At 43.4% G+C, this 18,163-nt stretch overlaps 1 protein-coding gene across 1 annotated transcript in view; it reads left to right on the top strand.

Moving 5' to 3' along the window:
* Positions 1-18,163, top strand: part of crtc3 (CREB regulated transcription coactivator 3) — a gene marked incomplete in the record, with an annotated part of 81,418 nt that overhangs the window by 10,121 nt on the left and 53,134 nt on the right. The window contains 2 exon segments of the mRNA XM_071400945.1: positions 133-243; positions 5,423-5,556. Coding sequence (XP_071257046.1) covers positions 133-243; positions 5,423-5,556 — 245 coding nt within the window.

Genomic DNA, 18,163 nt, shown 5'->3' with positions numbered 1-18,163 from the left:
CTAACCCGTTGTAGAAGCCTGTACTGCACACCTCCAGGCAGGACCGCTATTGGACATCCCTCTAATAAATCCTGCTCCTCCTTCCCCTGTGGCTCCTTGGTTACTGACTGCCGTTTTGTTGTTGACCAACAGGTGCAGTTCCAGAAGATCCAACAGCTACGTCAGACCCAGACCAGGGCCCAGTACTATGGAGGCTCCCTGCCCAACGTCAACCAGATCGGCAACGCTAGCGCCGACTTCCAGGTGAGGGGCCCCCCCCAACAATCATGCTCCCTTTTTTTTTTTTTTTCAAAATGTTTTATATTCAGTGTCTGCAGAAAGTATTCATACCACTTGACTTATTCCACATTTTGTTGTTACAGCCTGATTCAAAATTGATTAAATATATTTTTTAATTATCTCACCCATCTACACACAATACCCCGTAATGAAAACATGTTTTTAGACATTTTTGCAAATGTATTGAAAATAAATTCTGAAATATCTCATTTCCATAAGTATTCACACCCCTGATTCAGTACTTTGTAGAAGCACGTTTTGTGGTGATAACAGCTGTGAGTCTTTCTGGTTAAGTCTAAGAGCTTTGCACACCTGGATTGTACAATATTAGCCCTAAAGTCTTCAACCTCTGTCAAATTGGTTGTTGATCAGACTCCCTCGCAGCTCCCCAGTACTGCTGGCACGAGGATTGAACTACACTCAACTTTCTAGAGATTTCCCCATTAGTTAACACTATCAACCTTTCCCTTTACTCTGGCAATTGTGCTTGTATCAATGCAATATTAGCCACTTTCAATGCAACATACCGAAACTAAACAAATAATGCAAGAGATTTTGTTGTAGGCAGAACGCATCGGAGTAGGATTGTTTTACACAGGACTTCGCCCATAACCAAACAGTAGGTCTATATGCAAATAGGCCATTGCCATATATGGATCTGTGCCATTAACTTTGAACTGGACTGTGTTTACAGCTGTGGTCATGAGTAGATGCGCTTGTGTTGAGATCAAAGTGTGAGCTGCATGTAGCCACGTGTGCACATTTAGTTCATATCCTTTGCTAGTTAGTGAGTTATTAGGCCAGGTACAGATCATTTGGAATCAGGAATAGGGGAGTGAAGACATCTTTGAAAAGCGAGTAGGTAAAGAGCTTATTTTTGTCTTAAAGGGGCAGTGTTGTATTTTGAGACAGGCTTGAATAAGCTAAGTAGCCAATAGGCAGATGGTAGCATCATTTGTCTGATTCTCTGTAGTAATGGTATGGGAATAATAAGGTATTTTGTAAAGTGGTTTCTTTCATCAAACACAACAGCATTGAAAAAAACATGCAGGGCTTGACATTAACCTGTTTATCCAGGAGGTGACTGACAATGTAGGCCTAACATTGGCTGCTACTTTAGGCTGGGTGATGGAATGGCTATTTCCATGTAAAAATGTTATGGGATGCATTATTAACTTCTCCATGCTCAAAGGGATATTCAATATCTGCTTTATTTTTACCCATCTACAAATAGGTGCCTTTGACATTATGTGTAGGCCAGTGATAGAGATATATACACTGCTCAAAAAAATAAAGGGAACACTAAAATAACACATCCTAGATATGAATGAAATATTCTTATTAAATACTTTTTTCTTTACATAGTTGAATGTGCTGACAACAAAATCACACAAAAATGATCAAATGTATCAACCCATGGAGGTCTGGATTTGGAGTCACACTCAAAATTAAAGTGGAAAACCACACTACAGGCTGATCCAACTTTGATGTAATGTCCTTAAAACAAGTCAAAATGAGGCTCAGTAGTGTGTGTGGCCTCCACGTGCCTGTATGACCTCCCTACAACGCCTGGGCATGCTCCTGATGAGGTGGCGGATGGTCTCCTGAGGGATCTCCTCCCAGACCTGGACTAAAGCATCCGCCAACTCCTGGACAGTCTGTGGTGCAACGTGGCGTTGGTGGATGGAGCGAGACATGATGTCCCAGATGTGCTCAATTGGATTCAGGTCTGGGGAACGGGCGGGCCAGTCCATAGCATCAATGCCTTCCTCTTGCAGGAACTGCTGGCACACTCCAGCCACATGAGGTCTAGCATTGTCTTGCATTAGGAGGAACCCAGGGCCACCAGCATATGGTCTCACAAGGGGTCTGAGGATCTCATCTCGGTACCTAATGGCAGTCAGGCTACCTTTGGCGAGCACATGGAGGGCTGTGCGGCCCCCAAAGAAATGCCACCCCACACCGTGACTGACCCACCGCCAAACCGGTCATGCTGGAGGATGTTGCAGGCAGCAGAACGTTCTCCACGGCGGCTCCAGACTCTGTCACATGTGCTCAGTGTGAACCTGCTTTCATCTGTGAAGAGCACAGGGTGCCAGTGGCGAATTTGCCAATCTTGGTGTTCTCTGGCAAATGCCAAACGTCCTGCACGGTGTTGGGCTGTAAGCACAACCCCCACCTGTGGACGTCGGGCCCTCATACCACCCTCATGGAGTCTGTTTCTGACCGTTTGAGCAGACATGCACATTTGTGGCCTACTGGAGGTCATTTTGCATAGCTCTGGCAGTGCTCCTCTTGCTCCTCCTTGCACAAAGGCGGAGGTAGAGGTCCTGCTGCTGGGTTGTTGCCCTCCTACGGCCTCCTCCACGTCTCCTGATGTACTGGCCTGTCTCCTGGTAGCGCCTCCATGCTCTGGACACTACGCTGACAGACACAGCAAACCTTCTTGCCACAGCTCGCATTGATGTGCCATCCTGGATGAGCTGCACTACCTGAGCCACTTGTGTGGGTTGTAGACTTTGTCTCATGCTACCACTAGAGTGAAAGCACCGCCAGCATTCAAAAGTGACCAAAACATCAGCCAGGAAGCATAGGAACTGAGAAGTGGTCTGTGGTCACCACCTGCAGAACCACTCCTTTATTGGGGGTGTCTTGCTAATTGCCTATAATTTCCACCTGTTGTCTATTCCATTTGCACAACAGCATGTGAAATTTATTGTCAATCAGTGTTGCTTCCTAAGTGGACAGTTTGATTTCACAGAAGTGTGATTGACTTGGAGTTACATTGTGTTTAAGTGTTCCCTTTATTTTTTTGAACAGTGTATATATTTAATCAGACGAGGGACCAGGAAGTGAACTCCGGTCTCTGGCGTGGGGATAACATGTGGACTAGTTGGCTGTGTTACACCCTCTGCCATACTCAGGCACAGGGTACCATGACCCGTCAGTAATTTAAATGTCAATATTGTACAAATCTGCCAAGCTAGACTAAGTAGTAGGGTACAACAGTGTTATGGAACATTTGGATAGAAATGCTTTCCTGTCCGGTACAGTAAGGTCTAATGTCCATGTTGGACTTTACATTTCTAGCTGTATCGTTTCAGTGCGTTGCACCCTCCCGAATGCAACCAAGTCCAACTATAACACCATAACTGTAACTCTCACAGCCTTATCTGCCAGGATTACAGTGCTACTATGATGGCAGTAGTATAGACGCATAGAAACAACTGACGTTTTCACTGCTTGATATTGACTTCAAGCTAACAGAGCATGGTCCCTTGCTGTAGCAGATAAAATGCCTAGATAATGAAAAACATTTTTTAAACAATATTACTGTAGACTTCAAGGGAAACGTCTGGATTTTGGCAATGAGGCTCTTTATCTACTTCCCCAGAGTCAGATGAACTCGTGGATACCATTTTTATGTCTCTGTGTCCAGTATGAAGGAAGTTGGAGGTAGTTTTGCGAGCCAATGTTAACTAGTGTTACCCATAGCGCAATGACTGGAAGTCTATCTGCTAAACCTAGGCCTCCATTTGACGTGTTTGGTCATTACTTATATGGCCAATACATTTATATGCACCAACTAGATGTTCAACCAAGAAGGGCCACCAGATTGGTATGATTATGTATTTTGAAGAGTAGTCCTACTCACGCTTTTGCATGGTTTGGGCAAAGAGATCAACCAAACTGTGCCCCCTTGTCCTTTTGCCCAGCAACACACATTTACAGTAAAAACGACAGTATGTTTGGTACACTTACTGTAAAAACCACTGTTTGATGCACATTTATTGTAAAAACTACAGCACGTGTGACAGTTTCTGGAAACGGAGACTCTCCTTGTAATTACTGCCTAACAGAGACAATGTCCCTCTCAACAAATCCAGACCTCAATGACCCCCTAGATGGTTCCACACACACGGCGCTCTGCACAGTATATAGCACTATACTTTCAGAAATTCAAAACAGCAAGCCTTTCTTGAGGACTCCAACTAAATAATTCAGATGTTCTCCTACCCAGACAAGCAACAACAAAGTACTAAGATCTGTGTTCTGGCTTCGGTCTGTCTCATTCAGCCCCAGAAGAAAAACACAGTGGGTGAATGTGATAGCGCTGTAGCTGCCCACGTGGGCTTGCCTGAATCGGTTTGTCCTCAGACGATAGAGCGCTAACGTTAGCCTAGATGTGTATGCTACAATACAGTAGCTCCAGGTAAAAGTGCCCTTGTTGTGTTGAAGAATGGCTCTTTTGAGTGGTGGGATTAGGGATCTAGGTCTAGGATTGCATTCCAAATGGTACCCTATTCTCTTTTTATAGTGCACTATTTTAGACCAGATCCCTATGGGCCTTGGTCAGAAGTAGTGCACAATAAAGGGAATAGGGTGTCATTTGGGACGCATGTCTAGAAACCAGACTCGATATCACAGTAGAAAAACATGACTCTTTCCTCCTTAGAGATGCTAGTACAGGTTTAATGGACCTGGCTGCACTTGATCCTAATCATTTGTTAGTGCTCGTTCATTGTAACTGTAGTGTTTTCATTTTGGTTAGGGTTTGAGTGTTTTAATGAATGATATCCGTCTGAAATCATGGAGTAAAGGTAGGTTGTTAGTCGTGTATTACCTAAACACTGTAGACATGATTTAAAGCTGTCATTTTTTTTCTCTTGCTTTTTTATTCTTGTCTTTCTTTCTGCCCCAGCCTGTCGCTTTCTCTCCCTTTCTGCCCCAGCCTGTCACTTTCTCTCCCTTTCTGCCCCAGCCTGTCACTTTCTCTCTCTTTCTGCCCCAGCCTGTCACTTTCTCTCTCTTTCTGCCCCAGCCTGTCACTTTCTCTCTCTTTCTGCCCCAGCCTGTCGCTTTCTCTCTCTTTCTGCCCCAGCCTGTCTCTTTCTGTCGGTCCTTGTCTCTCTAATAATAGCATTACATTTTAATAGTTCTAATAATATTAAGAGCCACAATGAGAATAATAACCAAAGTAATGCTGGTACTAGTTGTAACATGATTTCTAATAATGGAATAGTAATGGCATGGAAGCTTACGGACTGTCCATCAGGTTGTGGCAGGAGACCAGGTATTTGGTTGCCAAAACATTTTGTCTTTCTCTCTCATATTAACATCCCCCTCTGTCCCTCTTCCTCAGGGTGGCTTCCCAGGGGCCTTGGACAGTGTCAGGGGGACACGTCACCATGGCCTGGTAGAGAGGGTGCACCGTGACCGCAACCAACGCATTAACTTGCCTCACCGCCGGCCCATCGACAAGCACGGACGGCAGATATCCTTCCACAACCACAAGTAGTACCAGTAGGAACCAGTTACCAGTAGAATTTAGTAGCAACTTGTGCATATAGAAATTTGTACCAGTAGTACGTAGTGAACTTACCTGTAGCAACTATTAGAACACTTAGTACCAGTACAACATCTGGGGCCCTCAGAAATGTGTTTTTCTTCTAAACTGTCAGAATTCTCACAAGCATGTTGACAAAGCTGATGACAACGGTTTACAACTAATAAATGCCATAATTTGTCAAACTGTGAATCAATGCATTACGTCTGAATTTCAGCATAGAGGTTCCTGTTGTAGCCTATGCAGAGGGCTGCACGACCCTTGTTGTGCCATTGGACTACAGTGTAGCTTACACAGCATGTGATGTGCTCTTAAAATGCATATCTATGGAATTATTGATTGCATTTATTTTATCTTTGTTTTAACAGGGAGTCACCATTGAGACCAAGGTCTCTTTTACAAGGAATCAAATACAATGTAAAATATTGTAGCAGCTAGCAAGATGGTTGCACTGTTGGTGTTTGCCGTGAGTCCTTTTGGCAGGTTTGTGTGTGGTGTGAATTTGTGTGTGCTCGCTGACCTTTGCTAGTGTGGGCAGAGCGTTGTTGAAGCCCAAGGCTCAGTTAGTCATTATAAAAACATGACATGTAATACATTGTGCTGGTCACTGACAGTTCGGCTTAATGGACATTGGTGGGAGATTTTGGATGGGAGAGTGTGTATGTGTTACTGTTGTGATTCCCCTATATTCATTTAGCAGAGGCGAGCCGCTGCTGCTAAATTGCTGCCGCCACTGATAAAATAAATACAAGTAATTTTCTGGATGGTAATGTTTTCAGAGTAAACTTAGGCGAGACACTTACCGACCAATTTATTAGGTACACCCATCTAGTGCTCTGTCGGACCCCTCTTTGCCTCCAGACAGCCTGAATTCCTTGGGTCATTCTACAAGGTGTGGGAAACATTCCACAGGGATGTTTGTCCATGCTGACGCGATGGCATCACACAGTGGCTGCAGATTGAACGGTGGTACATCCATGCTGACGCGATGGCATCACACAGTGGCTGCAGATTGAACGGTGGTACATCCATGCTGACGCGATGGCATCACACAGTGGCTGCAGATTGAACGGTGGTACATCCATGCTGACGCGATGGCATCACACAGTGGCTGCAGATTGAACGGTGGTACATCCATGCTGACGCGATGGCATCACACAGTGGCTGCAGATTGAACGGTGGTACATCCATGCTGACGCGATGGCATCACACAGTGGCTGCAGATTGAACGGTGGTACATCCATGCTGACGCGATGGCATCACACAGTGGCTGCAGATTGAACGGTGGTACATCCATGCTGACGCGATGGCATCACACAGTGGCTGCAGATTGAACGGTGGTACATCCATGCTGACGCGATGGCATCACACAGTGGCTGCAGATTGAACGGTGGTACATCCATGCTGACGCGATGGCATCACACAGTGGCTGCAGATTGAACGGTGGTACATCCATGCTGACGCGATGGCATCACACAGTGGCTGCAGATTGAACGGTGGTACATCCATGCTGACGCGATGGCATCACACAGTGGCTGCAGATTGAACGGTGGTACATCCATGCTGACGCGATGGCATCACACAGTGGCTGCAGATTGAACGGTGGTACATCCATGCTGACGCGATGGCATCACACAGTGGCTGCAGATTGAACGGTGGTACATCCATGCTGACGCGATGGCATCACACAGTGGCTGCAGATTGAACGGTGGTACATCCATGCTGACGCGATGGCATCACACAGTGGCTGCAGATTGAACGGTGGTACATCCATGCTGACGCGATGGCATCACACAGTGGCTGCAGATTGAACGGTGGTACATCCATGCTGACGCGATGGCATCACACAGTGGCTGCAGATTGAACGGTGGTACATCCATGCTGACGCGATGGCATCACACAGTGGCTGCAGATTGAACGGTGGTACATCCATGCTGACGCGATGGCATCACACAGTGGCTGCAGATTGAACGGTGGTACATCCATGCTGCCAACAGCCCGTTCCATCTGGGGACTGACCAGGCCACTCAAGTAAACTGAACTCGCTGTCATGTTCCAGGCAATGTTTTTCCACTGCTCAATTGGCCAGTGGTGATTGTGTGCCCACTGGAGCCGCTTCTTCTTGTTTTTAGCTGGTAGGAGCGGAACCCGGTGTGGTCATCTGCTGCAATAGCCCATCCTCAACAAGTTCTACGCTCCAAGATGCTGATCTGCACACCACTGTTGTACTGCGTGGTTATTTGGCTCTTTGTGGCCCGCCTTTTAGCTTGCACGATTCTTGCCATTCTCCTTCGACCTCTCATCAACGAGCTGTTTTTCGGCCACAGGACTTCTGCTGATTGGATGTTTTACTTTTTTAATTTTTTATTCTCGATGAACACTAGACACTGTCGTGTGTGAAACTCCCAGGAGGGCAGCTGTTTCTGAGGTACTGGATCCGGCGAGCCTGGCACCAACGATCATACCATGCTCAAAGTCGCTTGGTCAGTCGTTTTGCCCATTCTAACGTTCAATCGAACAGTAACTGAATGCCTCGATGCCGGTCTGCCACGTGACTCAATGTCTGTTAGAACAATCCATTTTTGAGAACTGGGTGGTGTACCTAATAAACTGGCCAGTAGGTGTATGTAGAAAAGATAATGGAGCCATCATCTTTGAGAACTAACAATCACCAAAATAAAAACTATACAGTCAGGGAGGATGTAAAAATCCAAAACAGTCATGTCATTGGGCCTCTGTGCCATGGAAAAATGTGTAGAATTGCAGGTTTTCAAACTGCACATATTTGGTTTCTAACTGTGTGGGTTAGTAGGACTGAGGTAGGAGTGGGTCTGCGAGCTCTTAACGCTCAAATTCTCAGTAGTGAAAGGATGGTCTTTCTTTGGAAACACTAACTGTGTCAGCACCTCAAGAAACCCTTTCTTCAAGCACTGTCTCTGAGCCAGTATATTCTCTCATACACTACTCAACTGTGGTGTGCTTGTGTTGCACTCTTTCACACTGGATGCAAAGAAAGAATGTAAGTGGGGGGGAAGAGCAAGTGAGTAAGCAGGGCCTAAAATTAATACCCGCAGCTAAGATGTCTATTTCACCAGCCACATTGGTGGGTGGGTGGTCAGGGCTCCACAGTGTGAGCATTTCACTCGTATTTGTGAATAAAAATAGTAAAGTATTATCACATTTATAGCAGAATAAATGCTGCAGTAGCTGTTTTCAAAGTATATCTGTGTCGTACTGCAACACTGCCTGGCTGGGGGCTGTGCACAGGCATAACAGTTGGTCTAATTTACTTGAGACTAAAGTCTACTGAAGTGAGACTTTGTCCTTGTTTCTTGGCTATTTACATTTATCTGTATACAAGCTTTGTTGAGGTTCAACTGCTAGGGAAGAGAAGCAACACGGATACTAGTCGGACTCACAGGCATACTAGTCGGACTCAATCTCACAGGCACAAAACATGACACGCATCACATTACCACGGTAACCACCCGCCCTAGAGGGGCAGGTGAAATGTTTTCTCTCTGAGATATTTTCGTTAAAAGACTTGGGTCATAAAAAAGGAAAGAAATGGAACAATACCACTTCTTACATTTTATTGTTTTAGAAACATTACAAAATATGCTCATCAGTTTTTTGGTGTTCATGTGATTTTAGCAAAAAAAACACTGGCTGGTAAAAAAAAATCTGAGTGGATGGTATTTAAAAAGAAAATCTGCAGTGGCTGGTGGACCAAAAAGCACATTTTAGGTCTTGGAGTAAGGGAGAGCTAGTGTTTACATGCATTAGTGTTTGTGCCGGTAAAAAAATGTGGAAGAGTATGTATCAGAATGTGTGAGTGGGACATGCAGTGAGTGTGTAAAAGAGAGCGAAGAGTGTCTGATGCTGCAGTGTTGTGTAAGCACTAGTGACACTGACATACCTACTGGCTAGTTGTAGTCCTACACTGTGACATACGTACGTACTGGCTAGTTGTAGTCCTACACTGTGACATACGTACGTACTGGCTAGTTGTAGTCCTACACTGTGACATGCGTACGTACTGGCTAGTTGTAGTCCTACACTGTGACATGCGTTCGTACTGGCTAGTTGTAGTCCTACACTGTGACATGCGTACGTACTGGCTAGTTGTAGTCCTACACTGTGACATGCGTACGTACTGGCTAGTTGTAGTCCTACACTGTGACGTATGTACTGGCTAGTTGTAGTCCTACACTGTGACGTACGCATGTATGTATGTACGTACGTACGTACTGGCTAGTTGTAGTCCTACACTGTGACGTATGTATGTACGTACTGGCTAGTTGTAGTCCTACACTGTGACGTATGTATGTATGTACGTATGTAAGTACTGGCTAGTAGTAGGCCTACACTGTGACGTACGTTCTGGCTAGTTGTAGTCCTACACTGACGTACGTACGTATGTACGTACTGGCTAGTTGTAGTCCTACACTGTGACGTACGCACTGGCTAGTTGTAGTCCTACACTGTGACATCGCACTCATTTTGCTGGTTGTAATCCTACACTGACCATCTCCCTGTATGACCTTTGCAGCTCCCTTCCGCCCTTAAAGGGGACTGGCCGCCATGACCAGCAGGCACAGATCTAGGATCAGCTTACTCCCCCAATTTTAACTCTGCAACTACTCCTAATATTTGGTCCCCCACTCTGCTCTGAGAGTTGAATCACTTTTAATATGTATTTATTCAGCCTTTTCTCATTTTCATAAGAGTTCCTTACGTGAATCAAGTTATGTTGTGCAGATGTTGTTGCCTTGGAGGCTTGTCCAAGTTACATAACTGGAGAATTAATAGAATGGCTGAAAACTTGACTGAGAATGTAGTAGTAACTGTTGCTAGCAGATCAAGTTCTGGGAAGTTGTCTTGGAGACAGACGGCAGTGTGTGAGAGGGGGGAAGAGTGTGTTTGAAGGCGAGAGAGAAAGGGGGAGTGTGTGTTCGCGTGTCACTCTGTGTGTGCGCGTGTGTGATCTCACCATGTTGCAGCAGCAGAGAGAGAGGAAGTCTTTGGTTTTGAAGGATATTTCATCTGGTCAACTCCCTGTTAGCCTGTAGTAAAGAGTGTTTTATAAAGTTATTCAGTGAGGCGCGTGCGCAACACAATATACTCTTAAAATAAAAGCGTGCACACACTAGAGGTCGACCGATTAATCAGAATGGCCGATTTAATTAGGGCCGATTTCAAGTTTTCATAACAATAGGAAATCGTTTTTTTTGGACACCGATTTGGCAGATTTATTTTATTATTATTTTTTTTTGTGGTTTTTATTTTTTTTACACCTTTTTATTTAATCTTTATTTAACTAGGCAAGTCAGTTAAGAACGCGTTCTTATTTTCAATGACGGCCTAGGAACAGTGGGTTAACTGCCTTGTTCAGGGGCAGAATGACAGATTTTTACCTTGTCAGCTCGGGGATTCAATCTTGCAACCTTACAGTTAACTAGTCCAACGCTCTAAACACCTGATTACATTGCACTCCACGAGGAGACTGCCTGTTACGCGAATGCAGTAAGAAGCCAAGGTAAGTTGCTAGCTAGCATTAAACTTATCTTATAAAAAACAATCAATCATAATCAGTAGTTAACTACACATGGTTGATGATATTACTAGTTTATCTAGCGTGTCCTGCGTTGCATGTAATCGATGCGGTGCGTATTCGCGAAAAAGGACTGTCTTGCTCCAATGTGTACCTAACCATAAACATCAATGCCTTTCTTAAAATCAATACACAGAAGTATACATTTTTAAACCTGCATATTTTGCTAAAAGAAATCCAGGTTAGCAGACACTATTAACCAGGTGAAATTGTGTCACTTCTCTTGCGTTCATTGCACGCTGAGTCAGTGTATATGCAACAGTTTGGGCTGCCTAATTTGCCAGAATTTTACGTAATTATGACATAACATTGCACAACCTTCAATGTTAACAGGAATATTTAGACTTATGGATGCCACCCGTTAGATAAAATACGGAACGGTTCCGTATTTCACTGAAAGAATAAACGTCTTGTTTTCGAGATGATAGTTTCCGGATTCGACCATATTAATGACCTAATGCTCGTATTTCTGTGTTATGTTATAATTAAGTCTATGATTTGATAGAGCAGTCTGACTGAGCGATGGTAGGCACCAGCAGGCTCGTAAGCATTCATTCAAACAGCACTTTTGTGCAGTTTGCCAGCAGCTCGTCGCTGTGCTTCAAGCATTGAGCTGTTTATGACTTCAAGCCTATCAACTCCCGAGATAAGGCTGGTGTAACCGATGTGAAATGGCTAGCTAGTTAGCGGGGTGCGCGCTAATAGCGTTTCAAACTTCACTCGCTCTGAGACTTGGAGTGGTTGTTCCCCTTGCTCTGCAAGGGCTGCGGCTTTTGTGGAGCGATGGGTAATGCTGCTTCGAGGGTGGCTGTTGTCGTTGTGTTCCTGGTTCGAGCCCAGGTAGGGGCGAGGAGAGGGATGGAAACTATACTGTTACACTGGCAATACTAAAGTGCCTATAAGAACATCCAATAGTCAAAGGTATATGAAATACAAATCGTATAGAGAGAAATAGTCCTATAATTCCAATAATAACTACAACATAAAACTTCTTACCTGGGAATATTGAAGACTCATGTTAAAAGGAACCACCAGCTTTCATATGTTCTCATGTTCTGAGCAAGGAACTTAAACGTTAGCTTTTTTACATGGCACATATTGCACTTTTACTTTCTTCTCCAACACTTTGTTTTTGCATTATTTAAACCAAATTGAACATGTTTCATTTTATTTGAGGCTAAATTGATTTTATTGATGTATTATATTAAGTTAAAACAAGTGTTCATTCAATATTGTTGTAATTGTCATTATTACAAATACATTTTTTTTTATATCGGCCGATTTAATCGGCATCGGCTTTGTTGGTCCTCCAATAATCGGTATCGGTGTTGAAAAATTACAATTGGTCGACCTCTCACACACACACACATTCCCTCCGCTCCAGTATTTGTATTAATTAGGGATCCCCATTAGCTGCTGCCAAGGTAGCAGCTACTTTTCCTGGGGTCCAAACATATTAAGGCGCTTACATTACACATAAGATAAAACAGTATATCATATAACATTATTACACCACCACATATCTACAATACAAAATGTATAAAGTTATTTCAATGTGCGTGTGTCTGTACCTGTGTGTGTGTGTGTCTTCACAGTCCCTGCTGTTTCATAAGGTGTATTTTTGTTTTTATCTGATTCAAATGCTTGCATCAGTTACCAGATGTGGAATAGAGTTCCATGTAGTCATTGCTCTATGTAGTACTGTGTGCCTCCCATAGTCTGTTCTGGACTTGGGGACTGTGAAGAGACCTCTGGTAGCATGTCTTGTGGGGTATGCATGGGTGTCTGACCTGTGTGCTAGTAGTTTAAACAGACAGCTCGGTGCATTCAGCATGTCAACACTTCTTACAAAAACAAGTAGTGATGAAGTCAGTCTCTCCTCCACTTTGAGCCATAAGAGATTGACATGCATATCATTAACTTCAGCTCCCCGTGTACATCTAAGGGCCAGCCGTGCTGCCCTGTTTTGAGACAATTGTAATTTTCTCAAGCCTCCCTTTGTGGCACCTGACCACATTATTGAACACTATTCCAAGTGTGACAACACTAGGGCCTGTAGGACCTGTCTTGTTGATAGTGCTGTTAAGAAGGTAGAGTAACGCTTTATTATGGACAGACTTCTCCCCATCATAGCTACTGTTGTATCAACATGTTTTGACCATGACAGTTTACAATCCAGGGTTACTCCATGCAGTTTAGTCACATCCATTTGCTCAATTTCCACATTATTCATTGCAAGGTTTAGTGAATGATTAGGCCTGAATATTATTTTTATTTTTTAAACATTGTATTTGGGACAAACTTATTCCTTGCCAACCATTCTTTAAAAAACTGCAGCTCTTAAGTTTTGCAGTCATTTCAGTCGCTGTAGTAGATGACGTTTATAGTGTTGAGTCAGTATCTCTGGAGAGGAAGGGACTAACAGTAGTAGGCTCTCCTGGTTTTTGGCTCTGTGTGTGCAAACAGGCCCTTTGTTTGTGTAAATAGAGGTTGCTCCAGTGTGTGTGTTTGAGGTCTGGATACTGAGTCAGCAGCACCCTGCAGCATATGATCTTCACACTGGGAGAAGGAAGAGGCCGGGGCAGAGGAGTATCCTCCAGCCAAAATGTGTTTTCACTCTGCAGGCAATTCCCCCCCCCCCCCCCTCTACACGCCAGATGTCCCTCGCAGTCGGAGCTTGTTTTTCACTCGAGTCGGACTGGTCGAGTCTGCCAAGATCAGACAGGCGGTGAAAGAGAGCCGAGGAGATTTCACTACGCCCACTCTTCTAGAACATCCTCTCCTTTTCATCCCCTCTTCGCTCTCTTTACTCAGGGTTTTCTGAAGCACTAGATTTTAGCAGCAGTGGTTGGACTACTGTAGTTGTTTTACTAACCTATTACTACATTATACACTCTTGACTATCCTCCCATTTCTTTCGTTTATTTCAACACCCTTCACTCCGTGGGTTTAATAACTGAATGAACTGAAGAAGGCTTTTAGTTGAAATGTTTGTATGAAGGCGTCTGCATGCTTCCCAGACGAAACGGTTCTGTTCGGGTGCACAACATTTTTTTTTTTCTCGAGGCAAGCCGAAGTCTACCCCCTTGTCGGCGATTGGTCAACAGTAGGGGTTCTTCAATGAAGTGCCTGTTGTCATTCAACGAGAGACGACTTGTCCTAATGCACATGCTTTCACTTGAGAAATACTGCACCAGACATCCTAGTCAGATGAAAAATTGCCCGACTGCAAAAACATAAACTAAAGAAATCTGTCATTAATTTTATCTTAGAATAATTCTAACTATTTTGAGTAAGTGTATACTGGCTACGGTGTCTCAAAAGGGACAAACAGTACTATTGGCACTTTTTCTTGTTTTTCAAGCGAAGGTCTATTAAGGGAGTATGCTAGCACACTGGTTCGGTTCGCCTACGGCTGGGCTCCAGCCGAAGTGAAGCATGCTGACGCTTTAAAATTCCCCTAAAAATGAAGTAAGCATTTTTGAAACTCCTGTGTGTGTAGACATACTGTATTTAATTTTTTGTAAAATTGTCACTGTTGTAAATGAGATGGTATGGGTTTTCTGACACTGTTGTAAATGAGATGGTATGGGTTTTCTGGCACTGTTGTAAATGAGATGGTATGGGTTTTCTGACACTGTTGTAAATGAGACGGTATGGGTTTTCTGGCACTGTTGTAAATGAGATGGTATGGGTTTTCTGGCACTGTTGTAAATGAGATGGTAGGATTCTGTAGTCAGTCATCAGGTCTGTGGTCAGTTTACTAGCTAATCTATTAAACTCTCTGGCAGGGTGATGCCAAGCACCCAAGTACTGTGATGTCCAGAAGAGCATACTACTTACTGTGTGTACTCTAGTCCTTTTCTCTCTAGACATACTGGAGCAGAGGGGTCATTTGTGTGTATGCGTTTATTTTATGTGTGTGTGCGTGTCTCACTCGGAATAACTTACCAGCACCCTGTTTGCCACAGGCTGCCAGGGAGTCATCCTGATGAATTATGGGGGATGGAACATGCAACTCAATATCCATCCAAATGAAAGACTTCCTCTCTCTGCTGCTGAATCCCGGCGAGATCACGCACACACTATCCCCCTTTCTCTCTCGCTTTCTCACACACACACACACACACACACACACACACACTTCCCCCTTCTCTCCTCTTTCCCTTTCTCACACACACCCGTCTGTCTCCAAGACCAACAATAGACAACTTCCCAGAACTTGATCTGCTAGCAACAGTAACTACCACGTTCAGTCAAGTTCTCGGCTATTCTTTTAATTCTCCAGTTTTATGTAAGTTGGACAAGCCTTCAAGGCAAGAACTGAAACATCTGCATAACTATAACTTGATGCACACAGACTTGAACAGTAAGGAACTCCTTATGGAAAAAGAAAAGGTTGAATAAATATATATTAATGTGATGCAACTCTCAGCGCACCTAGTCTGCTCGATCCAACGCTCTTAACCGCTAGGCTACCTGCTGGCTGTTTATTTATGGATCATTCAAAAGCTGAAGATGACCACAACACCGAAGTATTCAGTTAATCTAATGGTGCTTTTTTATTTAAAAAACAAAGCTGGGGCAAAATAAACCATATATATCATTGAGAAATCTGTCGACGTACCCTCGAGCAAGGCACTTAACTGTTATGGCTGCAGGGGGCGTATTGGAAAAACTGGAAAATATGTGCCAATTTTCAAACGGCCTCTTAATCAATTTTTGCTCTTACAATATGCATATTAATATTAATATTGGATAGAAAACAATCTCTAGTTTCTAAAACCGTTCAAATTTTTTCTCTGAGTGGTACAGAAGTCATTTGGCAGCACTTTCCCTGACCAAGAAGTAGAATGTCAGAAATCTATGCTCGCTTCAACGTTATGCCTATACATGGTCATTATACGTAAGACCCTACGTACACTCCGTACGCCTTGCTCTGGGTGTCAAGAGGGTATGAGAGAAGAAATTTAGTGAATATCTTGTTCAGAGGTTGAATAAGAGCTATTTCTTTGACGTGACCGACCACTTCCGGAAGTCTGAAGCGCGCGACTTGGGAGTGATATTGCGTTCTGTTTTGCTGCTGTTTTGGACGGGAACAATCTCCGGCTGGGTTTTTATTTGATAAATGAGACCATATCATCGTAATGTATGTTTTTTCAATATAGTTTAATCAGATTATTTGAATTTTTTTCGGGAGTTTTGCCGTGTTCCGTTCTCTGACTTTTTTTACGTTGGACAAATCCGTGCCAGTCGACCAGTGCCAATGCTAAGTGAGAAGGGAAAGTTGCCATCCTGACTCCAAACAACGACTCATCTGGACAAAGGACACCCTGATCAACATTCTGATGAAAGATCAGCCAAAGTAAGACCCAATTTATAATGTTATTTCATATATCTGTCGTGCATGTCAACTGGTCGCGGGCGCCCAAGTGTGTCTGGCTATTGTGGCTATGCTAACATAGCGCTACATTTTGTTTTCGCTGTAAAACATTTAATAAATCGGAAATATTGTCTGGAATCACAAGAATCCTGTCTTTCAATTGCTGCACAGTATGTATTTCTCAGATATGTTTTATGATGAGTAATTAGTTTTTTGACGTTGGTGTCTGTAAATGTTATGGCTGCTTTCGGTGCAATTTCTGATTGTAGCTGAAATGTAATTTATGATTTATACCATAAATATGCACATTTTTCAAAAAAAACATATGCTATACAATAAATATGTTATCAGACTGTCATCTTATGAAGTTGTTTCTTGGTTAGTGGCTATATATATCTTTATTTGGTCGAATTAGTGATAGCTAGTGACGGAGTAAAAAACTGATGGAGTTAGAAAAGTGCTCTCTTTTGCTGACGTGGTTAGCTAATAGATTTACATATTTTGTCTTCCCTGTAAAACATTTTAAAAATCGGACATGTTGGCTTGATTCACAAGATGTCTACCTTTCATATGCTGTATTGGACTTGTTAATGTGTGAAAGTTAAATATTTTAACAAACTAGATTTTGAATTTCGCGCCCTGCACTTCGAGCTGGATGTTGTCATAAGTGTACCTGTGTCGGGATTGCAGCCCAAATAAGTTTTTAACCCTAATTGCTCCTTAAGTCACTCTGGATAAGAGCATCTGCTAAATGACAAATGTATTGAAGAGGGTGGACAAAGTTTTCAGTGTGAATGCTCTTTTCTCTTTCTACCTCTTTCTCCATCTTCCTCTACCAATCCATTTCCTGTCTATTTTCTTTCTTTCTCTACCTTGCCATCTGTCTTTCTTTGTACCTTAATTTCTTCTCTCTCGCTCTCCCTCATCCTTTCTCTCCATCATTCTTTGTCTCTCTCTGTCTGCATTAGCAGCCCACTTTGAGCGTTATTATCAGTGAGCAGATCTCCCCCCAGTGGTAATCCATCCGTTCCTTCTGGCTTTGCGGACCAGGAACATGCATGTCATAATGTCTCCCGGTTGCCCCGTTGCGTTATGTAACTTTATTGATCACATCAACGTAGAACATGTTTTGCTAATCCCTGTCATCTAATCAGCCATGTCAGCTGGCCTATTAAGAGGACCGCACCGTGTTCTTGTTTTTCAGAGCTTTCAGGGTTAGGCTATAGGCAGGATGCTAGTCCTTTTTTAAATTGCACTGCGTTACCCTTAGGCTGACCAAGACAAATGTCTGTCTGTGACAATTGCTCCAGGCTTCACATATGAAAAATGAATGGACACACTGCTGTAAGTTGCTTTGCAGCATATTATTATATTATGATCATCACATGTCCTGTCGTTGCAGTGAGAGCTTTCCACTCAGTGATATCTATCTACACCTATATATTATGTAAAGGTTTGTTTATTGCACTGTACACACCTTTTTCTATTCATATACTGTCCATACACACCATTATATATTTAAGCAATAATGCCCGAGGGG

The sequence above is a fragment of the Salvelinus alpinus genome, chromosome 5 (assembly GCF_045679555.1).
Source record: "Salvelinus alpinus chromosome 5, SLU_Salpinus.1, whole genome shotgun sequence".
Classification (NCBI taxonomy): domain Eukaryota; kingdom Metazoa; phylum Chordata; class Actinopteri; order Salmoniformes; family Salmonidae; genus Salvelinus; species Salvelinus alpinus.
The sequence above is the reverse complement of the archived record's forward strand: the minus strand, read 5'-3'. Positions and strand labels throughout refer to the sequence as shown.